Source organism: Anopheles marshallii, chromosome 2 (genome assembly GCF_943734725.1).
Source record: "Anopheles marshallii chromosome 2, idAnoMarsDA_429_01, whole genome shotgun sequence".
Taxonomy (NCBI): domain Eukaryota; kingdom Metazoa; phylum Arthropoda; class Insecta; order Diptera; family Culicidae; genus Anopheles; species Anopheles marshallii.
The window spans coordinates 90,982,755-91,002,512 of NC_071326.1; the positions used below are offsets into that span (position 1 = coordinate 90,982,755).

Sequence of the window (19,758 nt, forward strand, 5' to 3'; positions counted from 1 at the left end):
AGGAAAGGAATATCATTAGCACATTATGTGTAACGCAAGGATTTTCATAGACACTTACCACGGAAATGGAATCACTCGAAACTCGACAGAACGTCATGTGTTTGCCGGTGAGGATGCTCTGCTCAACCCGCCTGGTAAACAGTGGCTCCGACCAGGGAAGTTGATTCAAGTGTGACAGAAAGGTACGATCATGAAATTCCACCGGATCCGATATGATCAGCTTGTTTAGTATCGACTCCTTGTACAAGATATCCTCCTCGTCGATGATGCTGTATTCTTTCGCACTTTGAAGTGCTTTGATGGCAAGCTGGTTCTGCTCATCATCCACATCACCGCCCGGGGCAAAGTTTGGAAACACGGTCGTAGGCAGCAGATCGAGAATGTTGCCGTTGTACAGGAACAGGTTTTCCACGTCGGTCATGTTCATTGCGTAGAACTGAAACACACCGAACGTTTCGAAGAACTCCTTTACCGGTGTCATGCTGTAGCAGCCGGCCAGGTCGATTTTTGGGTAGTAGGTTATGAATGAAAGACACATTTCCTGCTTGGTAGAGTACCCACCGAGTGTGGGACGTCGTCGGCCAACAGTCTGAAAAAGAAAAACAAATCTATATTGCTTCCGTCTATATAAGGGGCTACAACAGATTCTACATTTCATGGAATAAATTCAAAACAACATGATTTGAACAAAACCTTCCAACATAGGGATACCATTTTTCGGACTACAATTCTACACATTGCATACCTCGTAGGCGCAATCGGTAATGAGATAATCTCCCGGTAGAACGTTCGTTTCATTTTCCAGCTGCCGGATCTGCTGGAAGTTATGGTTGTAGTTATCGTCTTCCACGATGCGTGGTAACTCCTTCCCATCGCGAACGTGCCGCAGCTTCATCTTTCTGCCCGCTACATGCGAGTGCAGGGCCGCCGAAACAATGTTGATGCCTTCGGCCGGGAATACGGCCCCGGTACAGGATGGTCCACAGATTCCGACGTTGCGATACAGCTTCTGCCCAGGTGGGATCATCTGCGTGTCGGACACGGACACCCCGGATATCATCATGCCGGCGTCATGCTTGCGGACGTGCCGTGTGTAGTGTATGCGAAAGCCGGAATGGTCCAACACACGCTTCGCACGCGGATTGTCGTAATGTACCTCGAGCATATAGTACTTCGGGGCGCCCTTATCACCACCGATCGGGATCCCGATGTGTTCGGGAAGGAATTGGCCCGATGCACCGACACCCCAGGTCGCTACCGGTGTGATGCACGAGTCCCAGTCGCGTGGTGTCAGCAGATTGCTGTTGCAGACGGCACCACTGCTCTTGACCCATACGTCCCAGGAGTTTGGATCCGAACCGGGGTAAGAGTTGGTGGAACACTCAAACAGTGTCATGTGGTGCACAAGCGGTTGTTTCGTTGAGCTGGAAGTAAACGGAAAAAAGACCATCGCATTAGGTGTTGTTTGTAATGACTTCTAGCACATACTTAACTACTACCGGAAGTAATAATGTAAAACTTGGAGAAAGTTTTAAAAAAATATACAATAATTACAACCAGTGACGCAATTGTTGTATTTCAAATTAGTTTACTACACATGGCCAAAATTACGCTTGGCTCCGAGGTTCATTTCATACGAAATTACGATGCTCTGGGTGTTATGTCAGACATCAATCAGAATGTTAAAATATGACCTTCATTTACACAGCCGTGCAAAACCGGTGATCCTATTTCAATCACAGCTCCTATTCAACAGCCTTTGGTACAGGATTGCTAATTAAGCACACCGACATGATGGGTTGATTAATTTAAATTTCCTCCCATAGCTTCCCCTACGGTACAGTTGATGCTAGTTAGAGTAGGTAATGCAATTTCGAATGAGGTACATCGTACATTAATGTGAAAACAGATCCGATGACACCGAGTGACTGAGAAAAATGGATATGCTATACAGGCAAACGTGACACGTTCTATTGTTTAGACGGAAAATTTGGTGTTCGATGTTTGATAATAAACTATCCTATCCATCATCGGGTCTATATGTTTATCTTCGAACAGATTATCATTATTGCACATCAAATCTATTCAATATTCAAACGCTAACCCTCGGTAGATCAATCATTGATTTGTTAATTTGTTTTATTGCTAATGATCTCTCCCGATTCAAAACCGCCGAAGAGCGATAGAAGTGCTTTGATTTATTGTTCAAACAGGTTCCAACATTTCTGCGGGCGAAAAGTTCGACCAGATTGCTAAAGTCTGAAGCCCGATACGGACGACTTCAAAAGCGGTCATCCACATCTCGAAATGCTTGCGCAAAATTTGGACGCAACTGAACCGGGCCGGGCCGTTCGGAATACAGCATAACCTGCCCCAGATAACATCTTCACCAGCGACGGCGTCTCTGCAGGTGACAGCGGAAGTATTAACCGGTCGAGCCGGGCCGAATGTTATACCTAACGAAGGTAAACAAAGGATGAAATAAAGAAAGACCGGTCAAACAAAACGATTCATCTCCACAAACCACGACGACCTTCTTCGGTTATTAAGGGTCTACTAAATTTTAATTCGCAGCCGCATATTAATACAGGCGCGTAGTACCTGTTCCTTGCTTTACCAACAACGGCCGGGGGGCGTTTGTTTGATTTACAGCTTAATTCAGTGGAAACGGCTATGCTAATATGCAAAAGTGTACGGTGAGATCGTCGGAGAATTGCGATATTTTCAGACAAATTCTACGAAATGTAACCTGGCTTCGGGATTTTGTTTGGTGCAGGATTTGTAGACGCCGTATGGTGTATAATCTTTAAGTATATTTCACGAGAGATGCATAACATCGGAGCGGCTATTCGTTAGTGTGCAGCTCGTTTCCTACCTTTCTTTCGTTAGCAGCGCCTCGTAACCGATAATGTGATGCTTCTCGCGCAGTGTTGGTGCCTTCAGAATCTTGCACCAGTACAGTGTGTCCATGCTGGTGTCGATGGAAACATTCTTCACCGTAACGTCCCATTGGCGTAGGTCATCCCGCTGCAGTGCGTCCGCCGGTCGGCGAAACATTGGCCCCAGAAAGTGAATCGAGCGAGCGCCTCGGTTAGCGCTGTGCCCCTTCAGGCTGCCAGCAACCGGGTCCCGGTCACCGTACGACCAAAGGATTTTCATAGTGTCCGACTGGGAAGAGAAGAGAAAGGGAATAAAACGTACACAAAACGATTAATTTATGTGCATAACGACTTACGAAAACGACTAGGTTACGATTGCAACATTGTGGTTGAGTTTGATATGTTGTCAAAATCATGGCGGAATGCGTTTGACATTCTTGGAACTCTAGCTTTCAGGCGGAGAATCACCCATACGTGGAGTCCTTGAAGGTGTTACTATGGTGATTTGTAGTTTATGATATGGAGTGGAAATTCTACGCCAGCTATGCCGTAAAAGCGAAACGGATCCTTGAACGCTGAACGATATTCCATTAAGAACTTTCGTTTCATGCTGCGTTGCCACTGCGCCTTTGGAGCAGTTTTTCCTCACAAGAAATGTTTCTATCCTTGTAAAACGAAAATCTGAAGTGTAGAACAAACTTTGGAGTGTTAAAGAAAAGAGCTCTCGCCAGTTTCTTTTCATAACGGCAAGCAAATTCTTTGTGAATTACATACCGGGAAAACAATTCGTATAATAATAAGCGTAAAAGTTGGGCTCTCGTCAGGGATTATTTGAAATTAATCGCACGTAGATTATTTGTCTAATGAAGTTATGCAAATTCCTTTCACTTCTGGGAGGCGAGCATGAGTTCAATTTTTGAGTCTATTAGACTAATTTAATACTAACCACTCAAACTAATTATGCATTGATCGTTTCTTTGGCAAAAGTCTTCGGTTTTCGGTAATAAAATCGAATGGATTTACCGATAAACATCGTGCTGTGTTGACCTGTTGCCTATCCTCGCTAAGTGCTTACGAACTTTGGAAAGCAACTTCGCCACACAGATCTGATTGCTTCGCGACCAGTAATGAAGTTTTGTTCGTAAGAACTCTCATGCTGGAGAGCATACCTATTTAAGCGACCATGAGCATAAATACGCAACAAAACAACTTACAAGTGTGAATAAAAAAACAAATGACAAGTTTATAATTGAGGTGAATGGAATGAAAAACTTTTAATTTTTCACAACCTTCTTCTGACCGTTTTAGTGTTCTTTTGTTCTCCATGCTACATGTTGCTTGCTTTCCCACCATTTTTTCTTTGTCTAATGGGGAAAGTTTTATTTTGATACTGTTAAGTCAATGGTGGACGGTTAAAACAAACTTTACTGCGACAACGAGTGAGGTTAAGGATGCTAAAAATAACGTCTCTTGCTATACAAATGTAAATGCCATAGGGGTTAGGATCGTGTTAGACGAATGGATATTGAAGTACTTATGCAACACGTGGGAGTTATGCTTGCTGAATGCTATCAAAAACACAACGATTTGAATGGTGTGTTTAAATTTTTTTTATAAAACAAAACACTTGTTACCATAAAAGGTTTCATGGTGTTGTGGAAAGTTATCTTTTTCAGTGCATTATTTTCGTTTGAATGTTAAAATATACAAACATTCATTTCTGGGATACTTTCATTGGGAATACAAATGACTAAAAGTGCTTACTGAACCCGGACTAAGGGAGCTATAATGCTAAATTTTGTATCAACCAGCCGCCATTAGACATCAACATCACTATGCTTTAGGAAACTACAATTCTATCCCAAGAGCATCCATGAAAAGACATACCGAAAGGAGCGAAGAACAGTTAAAAAGGGAATCCTGTGTTCACAATACCGTTTTATTGCTTGCCTTTCCTAACCTAAAAAATCTTCGTAAACAATAGGACCAAGCATTCGAAACACTACATGCCGGATCTGGACACTTTGGCATTTTTAAAGAATTACACTGGGGATGTGTCGGGTATTGCTTCAATGCAATGCAGTGAAGCAAGTACACATGGTTGAACCACTTTAAACGTGTCCTTTAATTTGTGTCTGTCCCAACACCATTGGACGGCTCTGGGAGTTTAGTTTGGTAGCACCACATTGCTCTAAGCAGTAAAGGAAGTATCACAACGTCCATTTGCGTTTAAGAGGAAGAGGGAGAATGGACTGGTATTAAGTATGTTGACAAATAAACTGTTGTTTGCAATCGTGTTTACACAGTGTTCGCGATATCGGTGTACGAGTAGTAGTTAAGAACATCTGAAGCGCTGAAGTTGATATTGATACTAAATTTCCAACTACAACTTAAAGCATGTATTGTTCCACTAAAGATGCCAGTTAAACAGCTACAATACACAAATTTCAATACAAAGTATAGTCAGATTCCATCGGTTACTTACTCCAATGATCACATCATGAGGATCACACGTCTCCAGTGCCCGCCGGAAGGTGACGCTAGTGTGCGTAAGATTCTGGAAGCCGCTCTCGATGTGATAGTTCTGCGTGTCGTCCTGCACCGGCATATGATGATTGTCCTTCGAACCGTGGCAATCCTGCAATGGAAAATGGAATGTCAAACAAAAAAAAACTATACATAAATAAACTTTTCTAGGGAAATCCAATCAAGGTTGGGCCGCATCCATTTCCATGGCGTTGATTAGGTTGGTGCTGCATCGGTGCAATGTTCAATCAAAACTGTGCCACAGTAGGCATTGCACGAAATGTAAAGCTATGGACTGGGATTAATATTGATGGTTCAGTCTATTTAGGAACGATGTTTGTAAACAATTTTCGAATCACCGCTGAGCGAATGAATACTTCACGGCCTGGGTATTCTTTTGCTATAAAATGGTACAGAATTTTTGGGAAAACACATAGACTTTCCCTGCATGCTAGCGTTCTATACGCTTTGTCAAGTACGATTCTGTGAAAGGGGAAAGCTTCACCGGAAACAAACAAAACCACTAGAATGTACTCAATCTGCATTAAAGCACCTGCTTGTTTGTTCGTTACTCTCAACACAAAATGAATGACGAATGGGCGTTGAGGAAGCTCACGTCACACCATAAAACACCGGAAATATGAGGGATTTCCGGATCGGGGTCAAATGGCGGTAGGTCTTGCAGCGGCCGTTCCACACCATCAGGGTTAGCTTCGGTTTTCGGTACCGTAATTAATTAGCAAACCAAATGGAGGTACCACCCCGTCAACCGGAACCTCTGCCGGGTTTCCGGTAGCTATAATTAGTTTAATATTTAGCGTTCGCATCCTTCCTGCCGGGAGGAAAACAAATGGTGTGAAGATGCGTGGAGATGGTTTGGTTTAAAATGTTTCCTCAGTAAAGCATCTTTAAGTGGTGCAAAAAGTCGCTATACGGCGTTGAAATAGCTTAACCTTGATAAGGTTTTTTTTTACAAGCAATGGACAACACTTTCCAACATTTGCTTGGTGTTGCTCAAGTTCAATGCTAGCTCGTTGAAGGATTGTTGAAAGGAGAGGGAACTTACGTCTCCTGTTCATCCGCAAGAAACTTGCCTAACACAATGGCACGATCGTGACCGAGAGCAGAATTTCTATTGTCACCTTCAGGCTAAAAAAGAAAAACATGTCGCCATTTTTCGATCGATACTAACAACTGCATAAAGTTTTTCCAATAATTGTCGGCATCGCCCCATCATTCGCGCCAATGCTCTGCAATGGAATGCCAAGGAATAAATTTGAGTGGGCACGAAAAAGCTTTAAAGTTTTCCGGTACTAGTCGACGGTCGTTCAGCTTTTCCTCTTCCTCTCCGTTTGCGGGAAACGCGGATCGACAATGTGTTGTGAGCGACAGGGGATGGAAACGATTTGCTTTCTGTTTCTGGTTTCATCGTTTGCCCATTTTTGCTTACGGCAATTTAGTGATTTGCCAAATTCAACAAGTTTTTCTACGGTATTTGGATGACTTTTACATTTTCCGTTGGTTGTTGTAAAGGAAAAGTTATTGTAAAACGAAAACAAATCAATAAAACCATGCCTTTTCTTTACATTTTAGTTTGTTTAGAATGTTTTTTTAAAAGAAGCAAAAAAGATGTAAGTTTAGAAGTTAACACTTCGTGTTTTCTCTCTATTCATAAAACTATGGACATCACCACTTTCTACACCCTCTTATTGACGTCATTTTATGAGACACAACATTAGAAAAGGAAAAGGAGAAAAAAAAGGAAGTTATGGGATGTGGCAAACTTTGGTAATTTTGTGCAGAAACACACAACAAACCGCATAAAACAACACGTTGCAACACGCGTCAGAAAGCAACTTCGAATGTTTGGCCACGCTTTTGGTGGATCCATTTCAACAAGTGTGTGCGTGTGTGTCTGTTTGGGTGTGTGAAAAACGAATGCCAAGCCTATTGAAGTTTCTATCGGGGTTTTCGCCATGGAAGTTCGCTTCCTGTGAGGATCTTTTATCACCCGCAGCACGGTGAAAACTTTCGCCAGGAGTGGGAAATAAATTTCTCTACCATAAAATATCAAACCCAGCGAGTAGGTGTAGAGGGCAGGACATCGCATGCCGAGAAATTCACTAAACGATAGCGCTTTTCCTGGTTTCGAAGCTTATTGGATGGGTTTGCTTTCTGAATTTGTTTACCAAAACACTGAATTACGCTTTATAACGCAACGGAGATAGTGTACGTGGAAGACGATTTCTGTTCGGTCGTCCGTTAGACGGTGTTCCTATTTTTAGTACCGCTTTCCGTACGAAGTAAATGTTGAAGCAAGTCGTAGCTTAAGTCGTTTTAAAGTTCCGCTTCCATGAGCAATATCAGTATCGGTTGCATTTTCTGTCATCTGGCATGTTCAGGGTCAGACAAAACCATAGCGAATCGTCAAATATTCATTGAAATGTCGACAAGCCTTTTTCGTCGATTGTCTTTTCTCGATAGTGAATCGTGAGCGGGACAGTAGACTTTTGGACGGTCATAGAAACGAGAACGTCATGATTAACATTTCATAGTTGGCGCATGTTTCTTTAGGGGGAAATTTTCCAACTATCGAAATGGCAAATTTCATACCAAGCGAAAAATGTGCAGTACATGCATTATCTACACTGCGCTAATCATAAATAAGTCAGTACGGCAGGATTGTGGCTGTGCTGATAGTATTTGGCTTTCAAATTGTAGTTCCTTACCTTAACTTATATCACAAAACTTGCTTGTACACCCAATGATCGAATCAACAGCAATGCAAAAGAAAACAATTGTAAATCAAATATTTCCTGTACAAACTACTGAGTAAAACAATTTGATAAAGAAAACGCAAACATAAGCCAGGAGTTTTTATTTATTTTGAGTGCACACATTCGTTGCGGTTCCCGAAAGTTGAGTGCAAAATACACACGCTTCCCGTGGGGCATATTAACACACTGATCCCAATACGTAATGGTGCAATTCAATTATAATTTCAGCTACGTTCTGCACTAGCCTAGCCATCAGTGCCTTGATATGGTTCATTTTTTTCCGCCGTTGTAAGTTTTACACGAAATGTTTGGGGGCTTGGGATGGATTAAGGGCAATAATTGCAAAACACCATCCGCTTTCGAGTGCAATAATCTGCAATCGAGCAAATTGGATCGGATCCGATGTTACTCGTGTGTGATTTGGAGGAATGATGGACTGCTGCGTGTAATGAGTTTGGAAAATTTAATTGTTTCTTGTGATGATTAAGTAAGTTTTTTTTATTGAAGAGAAGGAGTTACTTTGCACGAAGAAATATTTTTGGAATATAATAAACAGTTAAAATCCAAACACGATAAAATGAATAGAATAGGATAGGAATAGGAAAAAAATAAATGCAGTAATTTAAAACGAACTCCTAATGTTCAATTTAGCACACATTTCCCGCCCATTTCCTTGTCTTGTGCAGTGAAATATTATATTCAGCTTTCAGCAAAACCCTTTTCGCGAATCCTCGCGTCCATCTTATATCACGCCACCATAAAAAGGGATAACATTACCCGAAACACCACCAGAATACGCGCGATGCTGGCAATGGGACGGAAGTTTGAAAAACAAATTAAGCCGGATATGGCGAAGGAAGAAATCTGGCACAATCGGCCAAGAATCATCCATTTTGTGGATGCGGTTTCCTACGCTGTTTCGCTTCCAATCAATCGCCGTTCGTTCTTTACATCTCAATCGAACTTTTTCGTTAGCGAATTGTTTTTTTTTTTTCATTGCGAGTAAAAATAAGACGTGAGCTCAAGGATGAAACCAAAGGTTGAGCATAAATAACCAAACTTACGCTGCTGGTGGAAAACATACGCCGCGGGTGTGTGATTTCAGTGCTAAAAGGAAAACTATCCGGCTGAGAGAAAAAGTTTCTCTAATGGAGTTATTTTCCGGCTTGAACAGCGATAAAAAATCGGCTCCACATTTTTTGGTTCCTCTTTTTCCCGGACACTGTTCGGACATCGATTTTGGGACACCTTAAGCTGTTAGAAGGAAAGTGTTCATCCCTGTGCTCCACTTTCAATAGTGCAAAGTTTTTATGAGCTCAAAAACCACAACCCTTCGTACGTTCGCTAGTGGGAAAGTAGTTGTGAATTGGGGAGAAAGGTTTGGGAAAAAGTTTACAAGAGTTAATTTCAAGTTAGGGTTCAAACTTGTTAATGGCTGAAGAGTTCATAATGCAGTGAAATTTATTGAATCATAATCACGCTACATAATTGATTGTCGGTTCTAGGTCATCGTACCTTGGTTGAGTGGATTACACAATAAAGAAACTCTTAATGTCAAGGAAATGAGATGTTCTTTAAGGTAGACTCTATCTTTCATCTCTTAAAAATCCATTTTTCTTCCTGAATTGTGGTCAAATGTTGTCTTCTGAAAGTAAAATACCATATCGACAGAACATTGGGGGAAAACTATACAAAATTAGTTACAATTTATGAGCACAAGTTTTTGGCAGTTAAAAATTAATATTAATAGAGAATAATAAACAACAATTTCCCTTCAAAGTGTTTTTTTCATACTCATTCATCCTTAGATCATCTTTTAAAAACATTAAGCAGAAATTTACGAATAAAACCGGTTACGAAAAGCTGATGTGAACGTTGATCCTGTCAACAAGTAGCATGATCGTGAACCGAAGTTACCTTTTTCGTTCGATTAGTTTGGAACACCATTCTCAAGTTAATCTCAATGGGGAATGGGTTAGGGTTTAATTGGTTCCTTGCCTTTTGGCAAATTTTGGTGAGCAATTTGATGTTTCCTCCAGCATGCAACATGGGTCCGTTTTCGTGAGAATGAAGATGAAGCAGCAAAAGAGGTGGAAAATGATCGAGGATAAACAATGACCGGTCCCAGCACGCACACTACGCAGTGGTACGAACAAGTTTTGCACCTGCAACGAACCATTGATGCATTCGGCAGGGAGTATTCATTCAGCGTTTCAGTGGAAAGGAACTAGAGCGGTTTCGTGACGATTTGATGCTCGAGGCTATAGTTCTCCTCACTGTCGGTTGAATCATGTTGGTGAAATATTAAAATGTGGTAGGTTTTAGTCGGTGTTAAATAGAAATTTACATCAAGCTCCTAACAACATCAGATGTTAATAGAAATTATAGCAAGATAACCTTCTTACTATCTTTTGTACTACACATCCCGGATATCCAAAGGTCCGGGTGCTATGTCAAAAAATAAATTAAAATACATCACCCGTGATGCGCTCTTGGAAAACTGCCCCTGTAATTGATGACCGCAGACGGCGAACAGAATGTCATACCGAATACAGAAGCAGTCCAAAAATTGCATGGCTTAAATGCTTCCTAAAGCATTGCCCTGAGGCACCCAGCAAACGGACGTCCATGTGGCCGAGTGTAATTTTGCACCCAAACCCTTCCCAAAAGTTGATTGGAGCTGATTGCATGATTGTCGTTCGCTGTTCCCGGTGGCCTGTGGTAGCGTGTAGCGCCCCAACGTAACTTCGAGGCGAGAAGGTGAGTCGAAAAGACAGCAATCAGACCGAAAATGTGCAACTTGCGTGCACCTAAATGCATCTGCGATTTCCCCTTTCCCTGCTGTGGTACAGAAATTTCTTCAGGTGCAGGAATAGAGCGTGTTCGGGCACACGAACAAAGATGTAATAAGTTTTTCGAAATCTTGAACGAAATCAGCAATTTTCTTGCATTTTTTATGGAAGAAGAGCTTGGTGTACGATAGGAAGAAAAATTGGCATTCTAGAAAGATACAAATGACTTTCTTCAGATGAAATCGCTAAACTAACTATAACGTGGAACTTAGCGAGTATTCCGGGATATGTTTGAATAATTCAATATAACTTCCTTAAGTCGTTTCTTCTTCATCTTCGCTTTCATAAAACCTCATTTAGTTATTACTTCATTTTTTGACCAGATTATTCATCCTGTCCAATAATTAGTCATTGTGCATATCAAGCCCATCACTTGGTGTATAATAAAACTTCAAAACTCAATTGATCAATCAGATGTAATGAATTGTGATGAAGCATAAAACTTCAAAACCTTACTTTTCGGCTATAGCGGAATGGTCCAAAAAACAAAGTTTACAGTTTACATCAGTGAACAAGAGTTGGTCAACACCAGCCCGTTATCACGGGAGTAGAAAAGAACATCAGTCCAAAGCATGATAAAATCAAAACCATATCCAATCTACTATCCACTTCCTGTCCAATGATTAATGTTTTCTTATTTTTCACCGTGATTTTATTGTTTTTACGCCCCTTTTGCCCTCTTAATGTTTTGCAACAAAAACACAATTTCCTTACAGTTGCTTCAGTTTTGTTTCGTTGCTTTCACGGCGAACCCATAAATTATATCGCAGTCTCAATCGTTTCCGGTTTCCCGTTGGAAAAAAAGGAGCATCCCTAGGGAAGCATCAGGCGCTGGGAAAGTAGCCGGACCATTCCAGGACACTTGCCCAGATTGTGGAGAGGATGGCAGTAAAAAGCCATATTTACAATATCATTATCATACTTTTGCAGTCGAAAGAGATTTTGCTTGCGTTTTAGTTTTGGTTTCTTTCTGGTTCCTCGCCGGAACTTTATACTTTCTTGTAGGGCAATGGCTAGACCGGACATATCTTATCATAACTCGTTGCAGATTGGGGAAGCTTTTCTTCGAGAGCCGTTGGATATTGGGTATTTGAAAAACGAGTCGAAATCATCGGATGATGAATGGTGGCTGCTGATGAAGAGTTTTATTTCATTTTACAGTGATATTTCTTCCCAAAAAATTGCTTCTCTTGTGACCCAGAACTGAACAGACTGTGACGTTTATTCGCAGAGATTTGTGCATGAAACAAAAAACAGCAAAAGTCCTTTTGAATGTTGCTGTCGTGTTTATACAGATAATCAATCGTGCTTAATTAGATTTAGATTGAAAGTTGATTGGTTGATGTCGGGCATCAAAAAACCCTTAATCAGCAATTTAAATCATTATCGATTCATTTTTCATGCATAATTTTTTGCAAACATTTACATGAAACCCTTTTTTTGCGGGAGCATAGACCCTTGATTAACATACGGCGAACGAATCCCTGTTTTTCGATCAGTATTGATTTTTCGATATTGTAGCCATCCCTTCCATTTTCTAAATGAATTTAACACCATTTCGGTTGGGAGGATACCAGCTGTCTTGCCTGAGCGCTGACGCTGCTCGATTCGCCGGCCGTTCGATTCTGTCGAAAGCGTGTTGCCACCGTGGGGATTTCCGCAGGATTTCACAAAAAAAGCGAACCGACATGTGCCTTGCCAAATAGAAACAACTACATGGGAAAGAAATAACCGAATCGTTTGGATCGTGAACACACTGAAAACGAACTAAAATTGGTTCAAAATTGAAATCCCTCAGCAGTTTGTAGTGGAGAATGATAGCACGCACATGTAGCACCAAATGATGCTGTAAAACTATTACTTCCTCAGTTGATAGGCCATTGGATTTAGTCGATGGGGCAGATAGAGTTGGGTATTAATAGAAATTACACCAAATCGATATTTTATCGGCTTTGGTTGGGGATCACGATTTCGGTTGGTTGTTAGGTATAAAAAATATGTGACAAAAAAATTATTATTGAAAGCTAAGTCTCTTTGTTTGGTTTTAAAATCTAACAAATGAGCTTGTTAGCTTAAAATAATGTAATTAAATTTAAGCGCCTAAACCTAAACAACAACGTATCAAATTTGCATCATAAACATTCGACTATGATTTATGTCTTGACAATTAGCATAAGTTACTCATAAAACCACCAATAATTTTATTCATTCCACAATAAACCACTGCTTAATGGCTGTTGCTGTTTATCATTTTACGTACTTTAAAACGCTTCTTTATAGGACCATTAACTGGAAACACATTTCGATTAAGTGTTTCCAATGATTGCAGCTCAGCATCAGACCCAATTCGGGGTGAAAATAAAGACACAGATCGTGCTAAGACCGTTAAAAGTAATGTTTTATTTTCGTTCGAAATGGTCATGCGGTTCAATTAAAACGAAGATTTTCGCTTACTTAATGCGGAATCAATGGTAGGCAACGATGTACTGTGCTGTAGCAGTAGATACTTTATAATCCATTACAATTCAGAATGATCTATTTCACGAATCGTATCGCAATGATCGCTCAGCGAAAAAGCAATCATTACTGTAGCCATCCTGCCAACTCCCTTGCCAAGCGCAAATGGTTCACGAAAAGTAATAAAAAGCTCCTAAACAGAAGCACAGGACTCCCCTGGCTGCCGTTAATTGCACCCGAATGGATCTGCACTGTATTTTGAGTGATGGGACGCTACACTTGGCTCGTTTTAAAAATATTATTTTAAAATCCATCCAGCATCCGCCCAGCAGCTCTGCTTTGACTTCGTTTTCGTTAACGTTATCCAGCTCCACTCCACACTTTATGACGCATGTTTGTTTCGTTTATATTTTTCGCCCGTTTCCTCCTGCCATCGGTCATAAACGCGAAAAGGTTTACGTTGTTGTTTTTTTTTGAACAATGTTTTTAACTGATGAATTGGCGCAAGAGTAAAGCGAATTTGTAAGATGGTCTGCTGAAACAGTGATGGCGAAAAAATATCAGCAGCAAGCTTCCCGCCAGTAAACGCCCCGTCATTTCGTTCGTATCTCATTTATTTGGGACCCATTTTTTGTTTCCCGCCACCATGCCTGGATCCTTGATGTAGTTGACTGGTTCGCTTTGATGCAGGAAGCTCCCCCAGTGAGCAATAAAGCTGGGTAAAATATAACTACCAAACTGAAGTTGTTGCTGGTGGAGCGATGGGCTGCTACTGGCCCGCTGCTTTACTGGAACTGGCAGGTTATTATTTTTCGCATTTCCCGGCTTGAGCAGCACTTACAGCGTTTGCCACTCCTGGTGACGGGAAACGGAAACGGAATGAGGACTTAAAAATGAACCATGCTGCATTGATGCAGAACAGCAGCAGCTGAAAGTGTACAGCAATTTGGTGATTGTTTCAGCTAAAGATCAATCAAACGCACCAATTACAAATAAATGCCATGTGCAGTGGGATGTGTGCTCAAAGTATGGGATCGGCAACATGTATGATAATGCTACAGTGTGTGATAAAATTGCGCAGTTAAATCATGTATCAACATAGATTAAAAACCATAGTAACAATGAGTATTGATGTGTTACGATTCTTGTAAAAAATGTGCTGGGCTGTTTTTATTCCAGGAAAAGTGATAGGCATTTGGAACTGATATAAACGAAGATTTTGCCATTTAATAGCAATTGTTCCAGCCTTCCAACGACCTTTAATAAAAGGAATTTAATTTTAACAGTGAATATATTGCACCATTTGCACAACAATTTGCGTGCCAACAGTACATGCACGTAACATGGATGGATAATAATAATAACGTGGAATTCTATTTAAAGAATATCGAATTCTATCGGAGAGTTCAAAGGCTTGGAAACGTGTATTTATTTTTAGTGAAATAATTGCATATTAAGCAATCGATTCAAGGATAGGAATTATCCCTACAAACGCCATTTCAAAAGGAAAAGGGCAATAACATTGCATATCCAATTACACAAGGAATTTCAATAAAACAACTCCGTTGTTTTTGAATCTTGTCAGAAACTGATGTAAATTGAACGTCGGGAAGAAACTTTTTAATTATATTTCCCGAAGTTGTAATCCATCATTCCCGACATCCGGCTGCATGCAATGCGCTGTACTAAACATAGTCCATTGATCATCGTCTTCTTCAGAAGCAAAAATTGGCTTCCTTAATCTTTATCGTGTAGTTTCTCGTGAACAGTTGTACGATCGTAACGCTGTTTGATAAGCCAGTCTGCATAGGACCAGCTCCTGACAGGGTTACACTATCAGGTCATGAAAGAAAACAATGCTCCAGCTAACTCTGCTCCACTCGTACAACGCAAGTGCAGCCTAAACCTGTCAATTTTCCACCCCAGTATCATCGATCAAACTTTCTGATAACGGTTGATTCGTGCAAAACCCAACTGAAGCCTCATTTTTGGTGTCCTTTCGTCCGTCTCCTTTCGAAAGGGGATACGAAAAAATTATTAAACCTCCACCCCGGGGTGAAAGTTAGCGGTTACCTTCAGCTTGGACTCCTACGGACATCTCGTTTGAATAACGGGTTCCGTTCTGTTTATGTTATCATTTTCATTTCACCCATGCACCATTGAAACCATGTAAAACATTCGGAAAATGTAGCTTTTTACATCGGTACTTACGACTAAAGGGAAGATACAACAAAAAAAAAAACTTCCCTAAAGGCAGTCCCATCATCTCATTGCAGTTAAATTTGTATTAACCGTTATTTCGACCATCCCCCGGGGAGGGAAAGACTTGCTGTTCGAGAGCCGGTCATTCGGGTGGTTTAATATATTAATTAAAGCATACCGATGTGCACACCGGGGGGTTTTCTCTTCCTTGTCGCGCGGACGTGGGTTGTCCTTCGGTTCGGACATTTTGATTGCAACCGGTTGGTGCTACCAGGTTTGACCCAAAAGCCATAAATGGACCCACGAATCAGGTGAAGCGAAAAAAAGAGCTCCAAATTCTGGTGCACCCTTTGCCGGTGTTCTAAAGCACTGTGCTTATGGCGCAAGTGTAACGATCGGTGCTTGACATCGCTGTACGGTGAAGGTTGTAATTATGGTATGATAAGACTTCTTTCGTCAGCTATGAAGCAAAATGGAGCAGGCTTTTTTCATATGAATACAGGGATAGTGTGAGCATGAACATCACATCTGATAAAAACTACGGGTTTGACTCTATGTTGAAACATTTTTGCACACGGACAGGCTACAGATTTAAAGATGTGGAGTATACTGAAAAATGTTGGAATGTGATTCGAATCTTGGTATTGGTAGTCTTTTTGATAAGAGAGACTAGAAGAACTTCAAAATATGCAATAGAAATGTTGTTGTTTCATATGTTTCATAGCTGTCAGTTTAGTTTTCCAGGTTTTTATTCAAATTTGCTTAAATCTAAGGTTACATTTTACCATTGTCCGACTCAAATATTATTCATACTCAACTGATTTAAATTCGTTTTGTATTATAAGATATTAAATATGAAATTTATACAACTAGTGCACAGTAGCAGTGGCAAAATAAAAAAAAATACCTTAAAACACAATTTCGATGCCGAAATTTATCTGAAAAAGAGCTGTAGAAGCGGTTTTTGAATTTCTGATACCATTTAGATTCCCAATAATACCGAAGCAATCTTATTAGCACAAATCACACCCAGAGCAAATTGTTAACAAGCAGGACGTACATGCCTTAATGATATGACGCTAAACCCTCTTCCCAAACTTGAGGTGGTGCCGCAGGTTAGCTTTTTCACTTTCGAACTGCAAAGCGATCGTAACCTAACCTCATGCCCATAAATCAGTGATTTCTGAAATGCAGGACATGTAGGAAGGATCGCTTATTAAACGTTGTTCTGTGGTCACACGTGCGTTGGAAAATTAATACGAAGAAAATCCGCGACTTATCAGCGAAGTTACAAACAAATTTCCTCCAGATACCTGCCTATTCCACAAAGACTCACCTATCGTCCAAACGAACCTTTGTCTTTGTGACAATGTTAGAGAGCCAAAGATGTTTGCCATTCCGTGACGTTAGATCGATTTTGAAAAACGAAGACGAAACAACGAATCGCCATTAGGCCATATCTATATTCGACAGTTGCGAGGATGTTTACTTTGTTCTAGTTTCCAAAGCAAACCACATGGAAACGCGGCGAAATTTAAAGGAAAACGACGGCCTTTGAAGATGGGTTCCAAATAGCCAGAAACAGGGAAAAAACCCGATACAATCGGTAAAGGGTGGTTTTACCGTAATCAAATTGCTCTGCCTATGGCACGGACATGGAAACAGAAGCCATTTAAAGCGTTCGATTGACGTGTGTGGGTGTTATTTGCTACCTCAACTCTTTGGTGCAGGCTCACGTGTATTGTCGAATGATCTTTCCCGAGATTAGATTTACAACACGGTGCGGTTAGAATTGAGAGCATGTTAGAACCGCGTGTAGTTGTTTATTGGCGCGTGGAATGCTTTATTTGGTTTTGATTGATCACTCTGACAGCTGTCAAGTACTTAAATACATAGCATTTTGGTGAATATGTCAATTGTTTTATGCAGTGCAATTTACGTATATTAAAATGCTCCATTGTAACTCAACAGACGAATTTCGATTTTGGTTTGAAACAAAGGGATTTCTTTAATGCGCTATATTCATTCAACTCAATTTTCAACAATTCTAGGAATTTATAAATTACTTCATTTAAGGTTCTTGGAGTTCCCAAAATGTATCAGACGCGCAAGATATTACGCAACAGAGATATGACGGACAGATTTTCCCAGATCGGATACAAATCAAAGTACTACCAACTGTTTGAAGTAAAGTACTTTCTTGCATCTGCCGAAGCTCCGCATCACACAACATATAGGAGACATCCGCATCGTGACGTTATCGCCACGTGACGTTCACACACAGGTCCCCGGCAGGAGCTGTTGACGCAAAACACTACGAGTGGAATTGTTTCGTACGAATGAATTCATCCCATGTTCCTGTACGAAATGACAGCGAATAGACGAATTCAATCACAATTTGTAAGGAGAACGGATAGTTTTTTTTTCGTTTTGTCCTTGATGCCAGTCAACGCTTAGAAAAAGGTGCTTTTATATACATTTTACAGGGAATTATTGTGAGGCTATGTGTTCCAAGGATGGCTGGTTTGTTACTCCAATAAAAAAAACCTACCCCATTGCATATTTGGTAAAGCGGACGCATTTGTCACCATTGAGTGAGAAACCAAAGTGTACGACTCAATATGGTCTTGCTTCGCTTACCAGCTCAGCAACAAAAACAAATGGTTCCCGTCAATTCACCCTTTAGCTCTATTAACTCTTTCAATCTCTTGCATGAATTAAAACTGCATGCGGTATATCTCTGAACAATAAGAAGCCTTTTTTGAGGTTATGTGTATGACTAACTGGCTACTACACGTTACCGCGTAGAAGTACACAATGTAACTTCCTCACATGTTTACCCAAATGTGGACCGAAAAATTCGCCAGACCATGAACTTCCCTGAAGCTTCCGCCCCAGTACCGTGGCAATGCAACTCCCCGCGTTTGCCACACCGCAATGGCACGCAACCGCAAAACCTTCAAACGAAATGTGAAAGAACATTCTGTGTTTCTACGTCTCCTGATCACCGTTCCCACCGGGAGAAGTTTAAAAATCTCTTGAGTCGCTTCCCATCGCCCATGTGTCTGCTGGTGTTGCTTCCACATGACGGTTACGGTGCGCCTCCGGTTCGGGGTAGGTCATTGCATGAAAGTGCCTGCCTTGAAGCGTGCTTCCGGTTAGTGCTGAGTGATGCTTTTGTTTGCAAAATCACTCTACCCATTCCTTCCCTCTCTCTCTCTCTCTGGGGAAAACTGCAAAAAAGTACCAGATGATGGTGGATGTGATAGTTGAGTGGCTGAGGGTGCAGTGCCATCATTATGGAACCGTCACGTACGGTGGCTTATTACAATGGGTCCCACTGCGGTAAGTATTCGCGCCCGTGGTAAGATTTATGCAAAATCGCAATCCCAAAACCTGAAACTGTGAAACACTTTTCCCGTCAATTGGATATGTGAAGTGTGAACAGCATACGGCGGTGGACATCTTTTACCGGGAATTCTATTGGAACACAGCATTTTTTATTGTGCGTCCGCCGTCCTTTTCATCAAAGTGGCGCAATAAAACCATCCGCTTTCAGAATGAATTCAGATGGATGGAATTACTTGGAGCTATTCCTCTTGTTTAACGACACATATTTGCCGCTTCGTTTATAGCCGACGAATGTATTAAAGCGCTCAACCCACCTTTATGTTCCGCAAAAGCTTTAAACGCACGGGAAAAGCTCAAAGGGCACTGACGTTTACGCTGATGTCCGTTACGATTAAACCGCAATCACAATAAAAACAATGGCCAACAGCACTGCCACTTGGTACGGAACACCGAATTCAGCCACAACCGCAACAGGATAAAGTAAGGCGTACTCGTTAGCAGGATCGGTATTTGATAACACAAACAGTCCAGTAAACAGGTCGTTTACGTTAGCGTTGACATTGTTTCGATTTTCGATAAAATTGGGTTTCGCTTCTGTTAGTCGCCGCAAGGACCGCAGTTCGATGATGGTGGATCATTAGCAGGAAAAGCTTCAAGCAAAATTGGCGTAAAAGGTGCGTTGTTAAATTATTGTTTATGATCTATTTTCAACAT

General features: G+C 41.0%; 1 protein-coding gene across 1 annotated transcript in view; it reads right to left on the reverse strand.

Moving 5' to 3' along the window:
• The window catches only part of LOC128707044 (MOXD1 homolog 1), a 40,597-nt gene that overhangs the window by 198 nt on the left and 20,641 nt on the right, over positions 1-19,758 (reverse strand). The window contains exons 2-5 of the mRNA XM_053801989.1: positions 5,365-5,517; positions 2,876-3,168; positions 746-1,424; positions 59-589 (exon numbers count right to left, since the gene is read on the reverse strand). Coding sequence (XP_053657964.1) covers positions 59-589; positions 746-1,424; positions 2,876-3,168; positions 5,365-5,517 — 1,656 coding nt within the window. The remainder of the gene's footprint in view (positions 1-58; positions 590-745; positions 1,425-2,875; positions 3,169-5,364; positions 5,518-19,758) is intronic.